Source organism: Vulpes vulpes, chromosome 15, assembly GCF_048418805.1.
Source record: "Vulpes vulpes isolate BD-2025 chromosome 15, VulVul3, whole genome shotgun sequence".
NCBI classification, from domain to species: Eukaryota; Metazoa; Chordata; class Mammalia; order Carnivora; family Canidae; genus Vulpes; species Vulpes vulpes.
Genome location: NC_132794.1, coordinates 67088245 through 67106618, shown reverse-complemented (window position 1 = coordinate 67106618; position 18374 = coordinate 67088245). Strand labels below are relative to the sequence as shown.

At 42.5% G+C, this 18374-nt stretch overlaps 1 protein-coding gene across 18 annotated transcripts in view; it reads right to left on the bottom strand.

Moving 5' to 3' along the window:
* The window catches only part of TLN2 (talin 2), a 424341-nt gene that overhangs the window by 135790 nt on the left and 270177 nt on the right, over window positions 1–18374 (bottom strand). For all 18 annotated transcript variants that reach the window (XM_072738715.1, XM_072738723.1, XM_072738718.1 and 15 more), the window contains 9 exons: window positions 15131–15232; window positions 13891–13967; window positions 11014–11194; window positions 10044–10157; window positions 7796–7904; window positions 6880–7088; window positions 6198–6296; window positions 2214–2381; window positions 524–818 (listed from right to left, as the gene is read on the bottom strand). In XM_072738715.1, the coding sequence (XP_072594816.1) occupies window positions 524–818; window positions 2214–2381; window positions 6198–6296; window positions 6880–7088; window positions 7796–7904; window positions 10044–10157; window positions 11014–11194; window positions 13891–13967; window positions 15131–15232 (1354 nt within the window). The remainder of the gene's footprint in view (window positions 1–523; window positions 819–2213; window positions 2382–6197; window positions 6297–6879; window positions 7089–7795; window positions 7905–10043; window positions 10158–11013; window positions 11195–13890; window positions 13968–15130; window positions 15233–18374) is intronic.

Below are 18374 nucleotides of genomic sequence, written 5' to 3'. Positions count from 1 at the left end.
AAAATCTCTTGATTAAATCTTAAATCTTTTGATTTAAAAATAAAAATGTACTAAATTTAAGGTATCATGGATTGTATCCTAGGATTTTGAAAGGACATAAGTGGAAAAACTGGTGAAATCTGAATCATGTCAGTAGTGAACAGTTAAGCACCAAGGTTCTTATTTCTGACAAGTGTGCTGTGGATTAGACAAGATGCGAAACATGAGGGAAAATGGGAAGAGTATATAAGAACTCTCTAACACCTCTGTAACTTTTCTGCAAGTGTGAAAGTATTCCAAAATAAAAGGTTTATTAAAAAACAAAACCAACAAAAATCCAAGTGTGCAGAGTATTTGTATCTTCTTAAATCATGTAAGGAGGATACAGATGGGCCCATTCAGAGTCTTCCACTGCCTCAGTGAGGAAATCTCTGACAGGGGCTGATGACAACTCGCCCTCGCCAGGCAGCCGTCACCTTCCTTACAATCGTCACCACAGTGAAACCCCAAGCTGACCCGTGTACCCACAGCATCGTCCCCTCACCAGCATCGCCCATGGAGCTGAAGATGCTCTCGGTGACACACATGATGGTGTCGGTGGCCTGGTCGTAGCGGCCGATGGGCTCGCCTCGGCTGGCAAACTGTCGTACATGCTGCAGGAGGTCGTGCAGGGCCTGGCTGACCACACTGGCTGCTGCGCTGACCTGCTTCAGGAGCTCGCTGTCATCAGTGGCTGCCTGGCAGGCGCGGACACAGTTCTCCACTGAGCGGTCCACCAGCTTCCCTGCTTCGATCAGCTGCTCCTGGCACACAGGGGAGCTGATGGTGGGGCTTACCACCTAAAGTGACAGAGGAGCAGGTTTTGGGCATGAGTGGTCCCCACTGAGCAAGAACATTTCCACTAACTCCTTTCCTGCTCTGTGTTGCGGTTCCTTACTTAGAGGACCAGGGATTAAACTCAACCATCACTGTGGTTTCTCATACTTCACGACTTCACTCTATCTTGGTGACTTTTGATGCCCACTAATTTTTATCTTCATTAGTGATATATAACTATACTCCTGACTTCTTCCCTAGGGAGAAATTTCTGGTATTTATGTCGTGCCTCTTCCTTTAGGAACCTCTAAGTTGAGCTCCCTGAGCCAGGAATAATAAGACTACCTAAGGGAATTGTATTTCTTTTACAGAGACATCTGGAACTCTGCACCTCTTGGTACTTTAAAGGACACGGGGCGGGGGGGGGGGGGGGGAACCCTGGGTGGCGCAGCGGTTTGGCGCCTGCCTTTGGCCCACGGCGCGATCCTGGAGACCCGGGATCAAGTCCCATGTCGGGCTCCTGGTGCACGGAGCCTGCTTCTCCCTCTGTCTATGTCTCTGCCTCTCTCTCTCTCTCTGTGTGTGACTATCATAAATAAATAAAAAATTTTAAAAATAAAAATAAAGGACACGGGGATTCTGTCGTTATCTGTGGGTCCTTGGAGGGTACATGAGGAAAGCAGGAACGGTAACTCAGGACACCTCCACCTGACACTGCAAATCCCGCCACGGGATAGGAAATGCCAGGTTAAGCCAGTCCCGGATCTATAGAACATGTTACATCATCAAGTTGAGAAGACAGACACCTCCCATCTTCTGATGTGTGAATACATACATGGTGGTGAGGAAAGAGTATGTGAAACCAGACAGGCCTGAGACTACCCTGGTTGTGGCTCTGCCACTTGTGAGTTTGGCCGCAAGCTTCTTACGAACATGTAGGGGACAGTGGTTCCCTCTTTAGCAAACTGGGAACGAGGTGCTTAACAAGATAAAGTTTGACACTCAGAGCACGCACAGCCTAACTGGCAACCATGAACTTAATCCTGATTACCCTCACTCTATAACACCGCACAGCACAAAAGGCGCTCTCCCAAATCGGCAGATTACCTATGAACCCATTCATGATGCTGTACTGCATTTTTGTACAGTGCAAGAACACCTTGTGTGCAGGTGTAACTAACGCACAGTGAGGAGTCCAAGGGGGAGACATGGTAATCTGCAAGTAGAAATGGCAAATGATAAATGCACAATGGGGCAGTTAATGTCAAAATCCTATCGGGTCATCTAAAAGACAACACCTGAAGCAAGCTCTATATCTCAATTTTAACAAATTTTGCCTCTGTTTTCCCCCAGGGACTGGTGGCCAATCAGAGCATGTGACACTTTGAAGAAAGGGCCCAGATTGCCAGCCAGCTTACCTTGGCACATGCTACAAGTTGGGATGTAGAGAGCGCACACTGGGTAGCAGCAGCAATCACCCTGTTCTGTAGGACTGTGTCTTCAGCTACTTGGGCAACATTCTTCGCCTTTAATACCAACATGGCAGCAGCATTGGCAACAGCTTTGGCCAAACTCATTAAAACATCCTAAGATAGGGAACAAAAAGCAGGTTATTTACTTTTTTTTTTTTTTATCACTTTTCACAGCCTAGAAATAAATGTGGTATCCACTTAAACATTTTATTAAAATCCCATTTGAACTTTTCTTTCCAGTGCTTCATAAGGATATTCTTTCCACTTATTTTTCTAAAATGTCAACTTTTTCTTAAACATAAAGAAAGAGACTTGTGTCCTAATTATATAGTCTCCTATACATTAAGTAGCATAAGGTTTATTTTTTTTTAAGATTTTATTTATTTATTCATGAGAGACACACATACACCGAGAGGCAGAGACATAGGCAGAGGGAGCAGCAGGCTCCCTGCAAGGAGCCCGATGTGGGACTTGATTCCCAACCCCGGGATCATGCCCTGAGCCAAAGATAGCCGCTCAACCTCTGAGCCACTCAGTCGTCCCAAGCATAAGGTTTAAATCTAAAATAGGGTGATTTCAGGGGAGGGTTTTTATTTTTAACCACTGATTCACATTCATGTACTTCTCCAATATAGAGAGTTTCGATTAAGTCTCTTGAATATGTGGTCAATGCAGTAGATCAAGAAAAGCTGGAAATATACCCAGATGCCATAAATACAGCATGCTGCAGGAAGGATAGAATTCATGCCCTATAAGTCATCATGCCCTGCCACTTGAAAATTTCTCATTAGGATTTCTGTTTTGCACAAGGATCCAAGTTACCTTTAGAAATTCAGCCCCATTTCTGCCTCCAGAGGGCAATGTTGGACACGCACAGAAAATACCTACAGCTCAAGAGCTGAGCGAGCAGTGCTCTGAACATAAGTTATTCTCAGTGTTCTGTAGTATTCTGGATGGGGATTAAATTATTATGAGAAGCGGAAAGGGAGCCTGCATAAATAAACTAGCTACAAGCTACGACCTCACTGAAGATGCAAGGAGCTTTGAGCCTTTATAGATCAGTTTATGCTACAACTCAACAAAAAGGCATTCTGTCTGCAGGATGGAGAATCCTTTGATTTAGCCCACCAGATTTGTCACCCGTCTGTGTGACCTGAAATATAACCACTGTTAACATTTAATTTGCTTCTTTGCTTTTAGTATTGAAGGTAGTTTATTTGGTTTGGAAATGCCTTCCCAAACAAATCCCAAACATATGAGCCATTTTTATTTTGAACAAACATGTCAAGGCTTTCTCCCAGAGGAAATGTGGTCAGAAGTCTTTATTAATTCATCAGATAATGAAAAGCACTTTTGATTCTGAATGCAAAGGGCACCCACAGAGTCTTTACAAGGAGATATTTTATGAGAAGATAGATTGGAGTGCTCAGCCTGCACGGCGTTACACAGAGCAGAAACTATATGCTATCCAGGCAAATCAGAAACCCATAAAGTACCACATAGGCAGATTTTAAAATGGACAAAAACCAAGCAGTCTGAAAGGAACAGCTTAGTCCAGTCTTTATTTTAGGTTTCTGATGTTTACTCAATGTCCAAGGAAAAAGCAAAGCCTGAGGTGTCAAAAGCTGAAGATGCCCTTTGGGATCTGAGTGGCCACATAACTTTTAGAAAGTGCTCCAACCATGGCCTGCAGAGTTTCGGTTCTCAAACACCTATCTCAACGCTCAGTGAACACTCTCAACTTGAATGTCACAAATTATTTACAAGACTTTTAAAAATATCTTTTCAAAGTGGGTCATTGTATTCTTTCAGGTGATATGAATTCATCTTTTCACAGAGGGACCAAGATTTGGTCGTGTAGATTCACGATTGTTCTAAAGGGCTTTGTTAGGCCAATTTAAAGAAATCCTGTTCCTCCTATTAATATTGTCCAAAAAAAATACAGTTAGAAAAAGAATGTGATACTACAGCCATAGTCACTGACAAGGCCTTTGTCAAACCTTTCAACAAGACCACTATTATGTAGCCTGTGTAAAATAAATCTTTGTTAACTCTGGGAACATGCAGTACATTGAGAACCCAAGAAAAGCTCTAAGATAAGATCTCAAGAATCAGAAAAATAGTGCATAAGAAGCACAGTGTCAGTCAGCTAGGGGCTGTTCCTAACAGGAGGAGGGTGCAGGATTTACCCTACTGTACTGATGTTTGCCCAGAGATCTTATAGAAATGTTATGCATTCAAGCCAGGCCTTTCTCTGTTAAGAAAGCCTCTTTAGGACCATACCATGAACCTGAACCTGTTCTCCTAGCACTAGTTCTAAATAGAAACAACAGGAAGCACAGAGTTTGCATTTTTATGTGATGGTAACAGTCTGTCAAAGAGAAAAAGAAAACAAAAAGTTTTCAGCAATACAAGGACGCATGCAATGTCTTCAGGAAGAACTGTGACTTTCTTTTCAAACTTTCCAAACACTATGGGGAAAGCAGTAATATTTTTGAGGAAAGCAAGTTGACTACTTCAAGTTAATTAAGCCTAGTAAGCCAAAACTGAATCTCACATTTACTTTCTTAAGTAGGTGCCTGCCTACAAAGAATTACCTGCTCTAATACAAAAAGCAATTGCCAGTATAAATGCAGTTTGGGGATCTGGCTAAGGGGACGTCAGGACTGGGTCACAGCTTGAATTTAGTGGAATCTATTTATGTGGTCTGCTGTAAATTCTCTTTCAAGTTAAGTGACTGCTGGCCATCCCAGCATAGAAAGGGCTTCCAGGAATACTACTACCACCCAATATGGGGTTCACCCTCCATCCTGACATGAATGTTACAGCACTGACCGTCTTAGTGCATTACAGGATATTAATGAGCCCTCGGGCCTCAGTACCACAGGTGTGTGGAAAGTAGAGGAGATGCAAGGTCCATGTATCACAATATAACCATGTCTTAATGTAACTGACACATCTTGTATAGATGGAGCTTGGTATTTCCAGATTAAAATAGCACACAAAACTGCCACTCATGAAGCAAGAAACTTGAATTCTACAAGTAAAGCTGAATGACCTTGAATGATCTTTTTATTCTGAATGCTATGAAATTCCCCAACTCCCTGACATAGGATTTGGAAAAGGCCGTGTTCCAGAGAACTTGGGCTCGAACTGTAAGTTTCATTAGAATGTAGTTCTATGCTACTTAAAATCAGGTCTTACGAGTTGGAGAAAGGCAGGAAGGGCATCTGCCCACAAGTACGTGAGAAGACAAGTTCATTGCAGCCTGGAGCTCCTCTCATCTGTGGTGGCTGGGAAAAGAGGCAGACAAGCTGAGCTCCTCTCTGAGTTGGCAGCCCACTAAACCAGCTGCAAGCAGTGGCTACAGCTGTGCACCAGAGGACAGATGGCATATATCCTTGGTACAGAACAAGAAGAGTGACAGAAAGAAAAAAATGTCCCAACCATGCTGGCTTTGGATAAGACGCAGACAACAGACCCATCTCTAAATACAAAGGAGAACCTCTGCTATGGGAGTGCACATTTTTTCTCTTTTTTGTGGACTTCAGAATTATGAGGTTAAAAAATGCCCCCAGAAGATGAAACAAGACCGGCCGTGAGTTGATAAGTATAGAGCCTGGACGGTAGATACAAGGGAGTTCATGTCATTATTCCCTCCACTTTTGTGTTTAATGAATGTCCAACATACCGACCAGTGAGAATAGCTACATAAGCGTTTCACAACAATGATGCATGATATGTAAATGAAGTGAGTTTTTTAATTGAAAATTAAGTAAAAAATTAACAAAGACCCCACCCCCCTAAAAATCCTCCTCAATCTTATTCTTGAGAGCCCAACCAAGATTTAGTTTCTCATACATTCTTCCTGTTTAAGTCTAGACCATCACTTAGACTCCTTTCCAAAATTATGGGCTGCAAATATCTTACCTGGAATCGCTCATCGGTCTCATTCTCTCCGATCTGTCTCAGAAGATCCCCACTGGCTTGTCCAATGCTTCCAGCAGCAGTCAAAACTGTCTGTCGAGGCTGAAAAACACACACTGGTTGGAAAGAAAATGTATTTCCTCACAGTGGCATCAGACAGCAGTGCAGGGAGAGGAATCATGAGGGACTGGCTCTCCTGCACCTAGAATCTCATACTATCTGCCAGATGGGAGACCTAAATACCCTGATAAAATCTGTGCAAAGAAATGCCTGATGGTTCACAAACCAGTAATGGGTAGATCGATTTGAAATGTTCAGCCAATGAGTCTTGCTCAGCTGGTAGGAAGGTGATATACACTTTATGGGAATTTGGGGACCAACATGTATCCCCTTCAAATGTGTACTGACCATGTGTGTTAGTTTATAAGGCTGAATCTAATCAAGTACCCTGGGGTGAGGGGGTAGGCAGGTTTCTTACTAAAAGCTCAACTGGTCCCAAAAGTCAAACCATAGATTCTGTGCCCAGTTCTCCAAATCCAAACCCCACAGTATGATAATATGTCCCATATAATAATATGATAATATATAATATGGGAAGAACAGCTTTGGGAGCAAGAGCCCAGTAGTGCTCCAGGCTGCACCTGCCTCATCGGAACCCGAGTGACTGCTTGCCCCCAGAGCTCACCTCTCCAGAAGCAGGCTGCACGGCTTTCAGCAAGTCTGACACTGCCCCTGCAAGGGTCCTCGCAGCTCGGAGCAAGTCCTCCCCACTGCCCACCTCATCGTCCATCAGAGCGGCCAACAGCTTCACACCCTTGGACATCTCCGTCAGGTTGGAGGAAATGGTGGTGATTGCACATCCCACTGCTGTGTAGTCAGTGTCTGCAGGGTCACCTGGGACACAGAAGGGCTGTCACCATCAAAGGAAAGCGGTGAAGGGTGAGGAAAGCCCAGATGGGTGATGGCATGAGCCTTCACACTGTGGGATCAGACTACAAAGCTGCCCATGCACGGGGAGATGCCTGACTCCCTGGCTCCAAGGTGCTGCTCCTCCCAAAGTCCTTTTGCCCGGAGGCCTCCTATACTGAAATACTGAGCACCCACACCTGTACAGTTCCAAAGGGAGCAGCTGAGGCAGGTCAGCTCTGCTCCTGAAGCACTGAAATACTGCACGGTGAAGCCGAGACATACGTGGGCTCTCACCCAACAGTGCAAGGTGGGAGTCATGCTGTGCCATGAGGGTACTGTGGGATAAGACTAAAGAAGCCCACAGGATAGATCTATTCCTCTAAACCCAGTTTTAGACTGCAAGCTCTCAAAAGGGAGAAACTAGCTCCCATACACTTCGAAGTACATCTAGCAGACCAGTGAACAATAAGGAGAGCTATGAAGTGCTTGGTGAAGGATGCATGATATCGACAGAAAGGAATGAGATGTTCCCCACCTTTCTCCTGGGTCAGCGTGAAAAAGTGCCTGAAGCACTCAGAGTACCTAAAAATAGACTAGCCTCTCGTCCCACGAAAATCTGTTGTTTCAATCAAGGAACAGTAATTGTTTCTAAAGCAAAACCACAACACGGCACAAAGCCCTCAGAGACTCACCAGCAGTGAGGTTAACTACTGAAGCTGTTCCAGCTGTGATCGCATCAACCTGAGAGTGGATTTCGTGTTTGGATTCATCAACTTTATTCTGAACCCACACCCGTGACGCCTGCAAAACCAGACAAGAGCAAGACAGTCACTGCGTGGGATTGCCCAGGACACCAGAGAGGTCGTGCCATAAAATGAGACCAGCATTTTGTCTGTACTCTTGTTACTGGGCTGGCACCAGCAAAGCCTTTAAGTCATCTTAAGCAATGTCATTAACGGGCTTCTGGCTCATTCACTGATGCTGAATGGCATATAAATTCTCCATACTCCCCCCATGGCTTTTTCTTTAGGATCTTAGACAAATTCTATATGGCTCTCTTTAAGTAAATTCAATAAAAAATGAGAAGAATTAATGTCTCATAATAATGTTACATATCAGCACCAACAACTGTTGTGAATTTCCACCTTATTTTATTTTTTTTCCACCTTGTTTTATTAGAGAGCAGGGTTAGAATGACAGCATTTCAGCTCACGAGTGCTCTGTGTCAGCACAAAGACTTTTGTTAAACACCATGAATGTGGTATAGATGTGGCACCTTTCCCAGAAGGACTAGGAGGGATGGGTCAAGACCTCTGTTCTAGATTTAGCTCTACCACTGACAAGCAACATGACCTCAGGCAAATTACATCTAGGTCCTGTGCCTTACATTTCTTCTACTGCAGGAAGTCAGTGGTCCTTAAAAACTTTTCCAGATCTTATACTTTATGTTCACTGGAATGTATAAATAGCAAATTCTCTATTTCCTGGCATTTCTGGACTTAGCCAGTAAGTGATCATTTACATTCATAGTGATGACCCTATGGTAATATATGATGCTGATTTACTTCCCAAAACATTCACTGAGATTTAGGATACATCTAGCACTAATATTTTTTTCTTGGTATACTAATGCTTTAAAAATTAGTAAAGCAGGAGTGTTAAGCCCAAAACAATAGTGCTGGATAGGGGAAGGTGTCTGCCTTATGTATTTCTACTCTGAAGGTCCCCCATGAAACATGTTTCATGAATTCAGGTTCTTGGAAGACAAAGCACTGAGTATAACAGCACCTACAAGTATACAAGTACACAAATGGAAAACACAGCATGTAGGGAGGACTCAGAGGACAGTTATCGTGGTTGGGCAAGATGAGACTACATACTGCATCTTGGCCCTGGCCTAAGATGGACCTGTCTGTCCTAATGGAGTGGTTTTCAGTCCTATTTGTCTATCAGAACCACCTGGGGAGATAAAAAAAAAAAAAAGCAGGCCCTACCCACAAAGACAGGATTTATTTGGTCTGAGCTGAGCCTTGGGCATGGTTCTTTTAACTTCACAGCTACTTCCAACATGGAAAGCTGGGCTGAGGTTGGCAGTGCCAGCCAGTGTTCCATGAACTGTAATGTGCACACCAAAGAGTTGGGAACTCCAATGAAATGCAGATTCTGATTCAGAAGGTTGGGGTAAGGCCTAAAATTCCACATCTCAAGAGATCTTGTGTTTTGCCAATGCTGCTGGCCAATGAGCCACAATCTGAGCAGGGAGGGGCTAGATAATTTCATGCAGCAGCACCTACAGGAAGGCAGCTAATTACCTGTGCCCTGCTGAAGAACTGACCAGTAAGGAAGTGGTTCTTAAAGCATGGTCCCTAGAGAGCAGGAGAACACCTGAGAATCTGTTGCAAATGCAAAATCTCAGGCTCTACCCCAGATCTACTGAGAAAAAAGGGGGCAGAGCCTAGTGATCTGTTTTAACAAGCCTTCCAGGAGATTGATGTATGCTAACGTCTGAAAAGCACTGATAATAACAGCTAATACTCATTGAGCTGGGTTAGGTTAGGTAGTGTGCTAACAACTCTGCACACGACTGTATTACAAGTCTTCATTAGGATCCCTAGGCATGCATGACAAAATGGGAGCTTAGAGAGAGTAAGTTGCCTGGATTCACACAGATACTAGCAGTGGAACTGGGATTTGAATCTAAATCATATGACTTCACAGTCCAAGTTCTTGGCCCTTGAGAGGTACTGCTCATGCCTAGTAGCAACCCACAATTCTCTTCCTGTGGGTACACCTCACTACAAAGACTCAATATATTGAAAACAAAACAAAACAAAAAAACCTAGTTGGACAAAGATTTCACCCAGCTGAACGCAGACAGAATGCAAAGCCTTCCTTTGTGCCAGGCCAAGACACTGAATGACAACCATGAACAATATTTACCATATCCTGGCCGAGAGGTGGCAAGGAATCCAGCTCGCTGAGGTCGTCCTGGGCCTGCTGGACAGCGTGCATGCTTGTGTTGATGGTACCCATGAGGGCCTGCTGGGCTGAAGTCTGCAAAGGCAGATGACCACAAGGCAATCATAACTCCCCTCCTGGAACCAACACCTCTCTCTATACGAAACAAGGCCAAAATCGAACTCCAGGCTCATGGTGTGTCTCAACAACCCCAAGCACCTCCCATTTTAAGCAGGGAGCTGGAAATAGAGACTGTATTAATAGAATGCTCAGGATGGGTGTTTGCAATAGAGAAGTTATAATCAAGAGTGTGGAGAGCTTAATTAGCTGACAAGACGACTCAGAAAGAGTCCTTGCAGAGGAGCTACTCCACTCTTTCAGTACTTAGGACAAAAGATCTCAGGTATAGGAACTGTGTTATATCCCAGAACTATTCTTAGTAAATAAGAAAGGATTCCACCCAAACCTATAGTCAACATGCTTCTTCAGGGTCAAATTACTTCAAAGCTTTCAGGCTTTTCAGCTTTTATCAAATTCTTCCCCGGCAGCACATGATTCCAGGCAGACCAGCAGTGCAAAGCAGCAACCATCCAATCAGAGGAAACTACGCATCACTACAGACCTGCTCTATTTCTAAGACCCTCGGAGTGGTGCCCTGGGCTAATGAGCAGCTTGTTGCTGTTAAAGCGGGGAAGCAGGGCTCTGTACCTCTGTATCATTAGTCACATGGACAGGTCACGGTTGCCCTCCAGCCTCAGAGGATACCTGTGAGCCTACACAGGGAGTTCCTAAGACACCCCATTTAGGGAGAGCACTGGGCAGTCAGGTACTGGGACCATGCATGAAGAGCCATGGCTCAGATGGGAATGAGGGAGCATGTGCCAGGCTAGTGTCTCTCCCTGCACATCAGAGGCAGCACTGACTCCCAGGGCCGGCGTCGGGGAAGCCTCACCAGTGGGGCCATGTGTCCTCGGTGCATCTGCCCCACCGTGACCTGCTGCTGCGGTGAAGGCATGCTGCCCACATTGAAGGTCTCGGGTCCGCTGGAGCCTGAGCGCATCACGGCGGGCAGCGCCACTGAGCCGTGCTCCACCTTCCCAGTCCGATTGAACTGCTGCTGCAAGATGGTGGACCTGTAGGGGACAGGGGCCTGGTCACTGTGGGGTGGCCACTAGCATATGGTATAATGATAAAATGCCACACGTGGCACAACTGTTGGTGGCTTTCTGCTGTGGAGGCCAATTCAAGAGAGGCATATACAGACCCAGCTGTGAATCAGGTCCCACTAAAATACTCAGAAGAACCCTGAGATCAATCTTTTTATAAGGATGAATATAAATAACCATTACTAATCAGTTCAGGATATTGTGCAATTAGTTCCCCTCCACAACCACTGTTAATGTTTCTCTAACAATGATGTTGCAGGTGTAAGGAAGAGTTTTGGATACACTGATCTATGAGCTGGTAAATCCCACCTGAAATAGCATTCATTCAACAAATACCCACTGTGGGCCAGGTTCGATCTAGGCTTTGGGGACACAGGTCTTGCACTGAAGGGAGAAGTATAGAAAGGAACTAAAAGAAAATCTCCCACAGCTCATTTCTCCTCCCATAGGCCTAAGGCCACTGACCACAGAGGGCATTTAAACACCTTTGGCACCTTGATGATAGGACAGACTTTGGTACCTCCTCCAGATGATTTCAACAAAACTCTAGGAAGATTCTTAAGACATCTAGTAAAAAAAAAGAAATATCTCACTTCTGATATTTTCTTAGGATGAGTGGTAGGGACGTTGTGCATATAAGGGTGGTATATCTGCACAGGAGCCCAGAGGAAAGAACCCACACAGGGAGAGTCTGGGGGAGTAGTGTGTGTGTGTGTGTGTGTGTGTGTGTGTGTGTGTGTGTGTAATGGCAGATTCAGTGAGCAGCTGCATTATGTGGCCAGGCCTCTGTCCCAGGGTTTTCCAACCATCACAGATCACTCCCTATTGCCCAAGGCAAAGCTCATGAGCCCTGTTAGATACCAGACAGCAGGCATCCATGGAGGAAGAGTAATGTCTGTGGAGGAGTTGGCACTAGGGAGGGTACATGTGGGGGCTCCAGGAGGAAGTCAGCTACATTCTGTGATCTCAGCCAATGTCTAATGCAGGGAGAAGGGGCAGGTGCCATTCTTCCTGCTTGCCTTGATCAGACTCCAACATGATGCTCTAGGCAGTGGGAAGGGACTACAGAGGTAAAAGGCAGTGAAGAGTTTTTGTGCTCTGGACTCAGACACTCAGCTGCTCTTCGAAGTTCAAGAGCAGCAGAGTCCTCTAAAGGGGAACAATTTGCCCTGCCAGAAACACTACCTTACTGATTTCCATCTAAGGGTCATTAACTAATTCCAAGGACTTAAGGTACTCTTCAAGAGGGAACCACATATGTGAAACACATCACATGAGGTTCGGTTCCAAATTGTGTACTAAAATAGGGGGCAAATGGAAAAGCACCTTTGAGGTGATTATGAAGCACATCGGGGCAAAATTATAGCTTACGGAAATGTTCGAGAAGCAATTACTATGACTTAGTAAGTTCAATATGCTGGAGAACATGCTAGAAATTTCTGGCAGGGTACTGTAAGAAACATCACAAGATCTGAACTGACTCCTGGCTCTGCCTCATATGTGTGTCTAAAGTCACTTCCATGAGCTTTGGTTTCCTCAGTCATGAACAGGTGGTAACATTTGGTCTAGCTCTTACACTGGGGGTTGTTATTACGATGAAATGAGACCGCATGCTAGACATACAGAGTAAAGTGTGGGCAAGAAAACTTATTATCACACTGCTCTACATAACATAAGGGGAGCAGCTGCTCAGATTTCCTCAAAGTACCACTTATTAGATGTTAATTTTAGTAAATCTCAGTTTCCTTACCTGTAAAATGGAGTTGAGACTGTTCTGTATTGAAAATGATGATGAAGATGATAAGAACAGTATATACATATGATGTGCCAGGCATTGTTTTATGTGCTTTATTAATAATTCAATCATCAAGATAGAATGTATAAGGTAGTACTATCGTTATTCTCATTTTAGAGCTGAGTAAAGGGATAGAGGAAATTTGTAACATCCCCAAGGCCACACATTAAAAAAGAGACCCAAGGTGTGCCTGGGTGGCTCAGTTGGTTAAGCGTCTGACTCTTGATTTCCATTCAGGTCATGATCTCAGGGTCATGAGACTGAGCCCTGTCATCGGGCTCTGTGCTGGGTGTGGAGCTTGCCTGAGATTCTGTCTCCCTCTCCCTCCTTCTCCCCACATTCTCTCCCTCTTAAAAAAAAAAGTGAGAGAAACCCTGGAGAATAGAACCCAGTAGGTCTGGCTCCAGAGTCCAGGTTTTAACCACTTCTCTCTACTGCCTCATGACACATGTGGCATGAAGTAAGCGCTCTATAAACAACTCCTCCACTAGGTAGATGCCTGTCCCAAAAGGCACAGAATTAAACAGAAGCCCACTCTCCAGCCTTTGACCAAAATGATGCAGGTTAGGAGATTTAAACGAGCAACTGCAGAACAGGGTTCATGAACACTCACTGTGTCTGAAGACGGAGTTAAAGACCACATCTTGCTCTGTCTCCCTACAATCCACAGCCTCCTCTCCCCACAAGACACACTCAACACTGATAATGATGGTTCTGGAGACCACACTTCGAGAAGCAAGATTCATTTATATTACCCACTGTTGTCTCCCTTTCTGATGGACTTCAGAGCAACAGACCAGAGTTGGCACAAGGAAACCTGCCCATTTAGGGAGAAGTTGGGTTCTCCAATGCTTTTAAAAATACTTACTTTTTCGGGGAAACCGACTCTTCCAGCATAGTCGACTCCTCATCCCCCTCTAATCCAAATCTATCTTTACTTTGTTTCTGAGGTAAAATGAAACAAAAAGAAAACTCAGCAAGTCTTGATGCAAGAACCTCTAAGATACCTTTTAAAAGGAGCTAAACCTTTTTGAGGTTTACCCAAAATTCCCTGTACTGGAGTAAGTGATAGGTGAACAAAAACAAAAGCAACAATAAAAAATATACAGTATTTAACACAATATAGAGATATATGCTTTTTGTGTTTATTACTGCATTGACTCAATTTCATACAGTTAAAATCAAGACACAGATACTGATGTTCTAAGAGAACTTGGTTATTTCAGTGAGCTGTATCTTGAAGTCTTAGGCAATCTGTCTGTATATCATGATGGTATATAACCCCACTAAATTTGGTAAAACTTCGTAAAATTTGGTAATTTAGTAAACATTCATGAGGAATGCCTGGGTGGCTCAGTTTTTTGGGCATCTAACTCTTGATCTCAGCTCAGGTCTTGGTCTTAGGGTCATGAGTTCAGGCTCCAGGTTGGGCTCCACACTGGGCATAGAGCCTACTTAAAAACAAAAATTTCACGAAAAATATGAAGAACATTTTCAGACCATCAACCAAGGTTTTTAAAGAGGCTGGAAAGCATAACATAACTACCTAGAGAGGAAGATGCTGAGGGGTTTGCTAGTCTCATTCATTAGCTAAGTGAACCACTAGTGCTCATTACCTGGCAGTAATAATATAAATATGAACTGCAGTTAAAATGGAAACTCTTGTAGGATCTTGAGATTAAAGACTGCACACTCAAGCAATCTTAAGATTAAATTAGTGAATCAAGTACTTTAAATTAGGGTTGTTTTGTGTGTGTGTGTGTGTGTGTGTGTGTTTCCAGGTAACAGCATCATCTAAGTCAATGTTTCAAAAAAAAAAAGAAAGAGAAAGAGAAAGAGAAAGAGAAAGAGAAAGAGAGAGAGAGAGAGAGAGAGAGAAAGAGAAAGAGAAAGAGAAAGAGAAAGAGAAAGAGAAAGAGAAAGAGAAAGAGAAAGAGAAAGAGAGAAAGAGAAAGAGAAAGAGAAAGAGAAAGAGAAAGAGAAGGAAGGAAGGAAGGAAGGAAGGAAGAAAGAAAGAGAGAGAGAGAGAGAGAGAGAGAGAAAGAAAGAAGAAAGAAAGAAAGAAAGAAAACAAAGCAGCTTTTCCAAGTTGCATCAGTATGAAATACCTTTTTCAGGATAATGTCAATGTAGCCTGCAATCAGCTGGGATATTTGCTCTCCTTCAGTGGTTTGTACTGAATAGTAGCTTTCCTGATACTCCCCAAAATCCTGAAAAAAACAACATCAGAAGGAATATAATTATATATCTGCAGTTTTAAAGGTAAAGATAGAGGTCTAGTCCTAGAACAAGATGGCACAGACTCACTTTCCCCTTCTGTTCCCCCCAAACACAACTGAATATCCTAAAATTTATTCAGCAAACAATAGTAAAAGGCTCTGAAAGTTGGAAAGGTAGACTGGGGAATGCAGTACTTGAAAAACCACTGTATGGTGAATTCTTAGGTTTTCTCTTATATCCGATTACCCCCAGGTGAGTAACTGAAACCCAGAACCTTTAACAGGCAGGATTTCAAAAGCCTGTCCTTTTTCGCCAAAGGACCAGTAGAGGAGAGCCCAGTGAAGATCTATCTTGGAGTCTTCAACCAGCTCCACAACCTGGGCTGGCTGGCACTCATCAGCAGCTGCAGAGCAGTGAAAGCCCATCCCATCCCAGTCCCTGCTCCAGAGACAGGCAAGTGACCTTATTCTTTTGCAACAGTGGTCACATGAAACCTATGTCCTCCTGAACTCCACCCAATGGCATGAACAGAGACTGGCCCGTAGCTTCTGCTTATCCCAACAAAGGTCACCCAGCAATAGCAGGTGGTCCAAGGAAGTACCTTCACAAACAGCACCATCAAGTTTTGAGCAAGAACCCTGGCAGTGTCAAAACAATCCAGAACAGCACTGCAAGGGCTCCGAAAACTGTCACTGTAACCAAAGCCCACAAAAGGAGACCAGAACACAACATTAAATCCAAACAAGGTGACTGATAAAACAAAAGATTTAAGATCAAGAGTTTCCTAACTTAAAATCAAAATGTCTAAATGTAATTTAAAAAATCACTACTCATATCAAGAACAAAACAACTATGATATGAGTAAGACAAAATAGTAATAATAAAAGATAATCAATTGATGCTAATACTGAAATGAATCAGATTTTGGAATTATCTGATAAATATTTTAAAGCAGCCATCATAAAATATGTTTCAACAATCCATTACAAATTCTTCTGAAACAAACAGGAGGTTTCAACAGAGAAGCCAGCAGAAAGAACTACATAAAAATTATAGTACTGAATAATGCAATAACCAAAATTTTAAAAACTCACATGATAAAGTAGTGTGGAGATGACAGAGCATAGAATCAGTAGGCTTGAAAATGGATTAATAAAATAAGTCAATCTCAAGACTAGAAAGAATACAAATTCAACCAAAGATAAAAAACAAAAAACCCACAAACCAGACCTCCAGGGATCTGTGGGACAATGACAAAAGATGTAAAATTCATATTATCCGAATCCTACAGTGACAGAATGTGGGACAAAAAAAAAGTATTCAAGGGGTGATTGGGTGGCCCAGTCAGTTAAGTACCCGACGACTCTTGATTTTGGCTCACGTCATGATCTCAGGGTTGTGAGATTGAGCTCCATGACAGGCTCTGTGCTCAGTGGGGAGTCTACTTGAGATTCTCTCCCTCCCCTACTCTTTCATGCTCTAACAAATAGATACATCTTTAAGAAAAAAGTATTAAAAGAAATAATGGCTGAAAATATCCCCAAATTAAAGATACATACCTACAAACTCAAGAAGCTGAGCATATTCCAAATGTAATAAATCTGGAGAAACACACAACAAGAACTTTAGAAAGTGACCTATTATCTACAAATGAACACCAACTTGAATAACAATTTCTAATCTGAAATCCTGAAGACCAAAAAGAAGTGGCACATTTCTCAAGTGCTGAAAGAAAGAGCTGTCAATGTCCAATCCTATACCTGACAAAATGATCCTTTATGAAAGAAGGGGAAATAAGAACATTCTCAGAAAAAAGAAAGCTAAGAGAATCTCTTTTTAGCAGATCTACCTACCTTTAAAGAATGGCTAAAGGAAGTCCTTCAAACACAAAGAAAATGGTAACAGGAGCCTGGGATGGTTAAGAAGAAAACAGTGGGACAGATAAAAAATAGAAGGAGATGTAGTAATTTTATTTAATCATATTCTATAGTTGTACCAAAGGTGTAACACCATCTCATGCGGTGTTCAATGTATGTATTTCTTTGAACAGTTATATATTAAAAAGTGGGGAGTGTAAAGAGACCTAAACAGAAGTGAAGTTTCTACACTTCTCTTGAAATAATAAACATCCACACCTAAAAATTTATAATTAATTTCTTACATATATGGTAACATCTAGATCACTAAGAATACCAAGTAAAGAGATAATGTAAAACATTATAAATGAATCAAAATGGAACTCTAAGAATGTTTAAATAACCCAAAAATAGGCAAGAAAAACAGAGGAAGAAGAAATGGAGGGGATAAATAGAAAAATATTATAAAATGGTAGACTTAAAAAAAAAAAGGTAGACTTAAGCCCTACCATATCAATAATTAAATCGAAATGTAAATGGTCTAACAAGGTCAATTAAAAGAGACTAAGTGGATTAAAAAAAAAAAAGCACAACCCAACTTTATGCACTCTGTAAGAAACTGGTCTCAAATATGAGTAGGTTGAAAGTAAAAGAATGAAAAATATATCATGCAAACATTAATTTGAAAAAGCATGAGTGGGTATATTAAGATAAAGCAGATTTCAGAGCAAACAAATTTACTAAAACAATTTCTCCATGAAGATGACCAAGGGATCTTAAATGTACATGTAAGCACCAAACAGAGCTTCAATATACATGCAGTGAAAACTGAAAGAAGAAACAGAAAAATCTGCAACTGTTGTAGGGATAGAGAAGACTGGAACACCACCACCAACTAACAGGATCTAACCGACATTTACAGAATAGTCTAATCAAGTATTCCTGGAACATTTTCCCAGAATGACCATATCCTGTGATATAAAAACAAATCTTAAAATTCTGAGACTTGAAATATGCAGAGTCTGTCCTTTGACCATAGCAAGCAGAATTGAACTAAAAAAATCAGTAAGGGGAAGACAATAGGAAAATCTCCAGACACTGGGAAATTAAATGAAGGCTTGGTGTGGAAAGCAAAGAAATATGACATGTTACAAACTTTAAATCCAACTTTAATAAACAGCATTGATATTCATTCTCTCTTGTGCTTGAGGTAGTTACTGTGACCCATAACTATTTCTTATTTATCTTTAAAATAACTTTTTGTTTTCAACAAAAC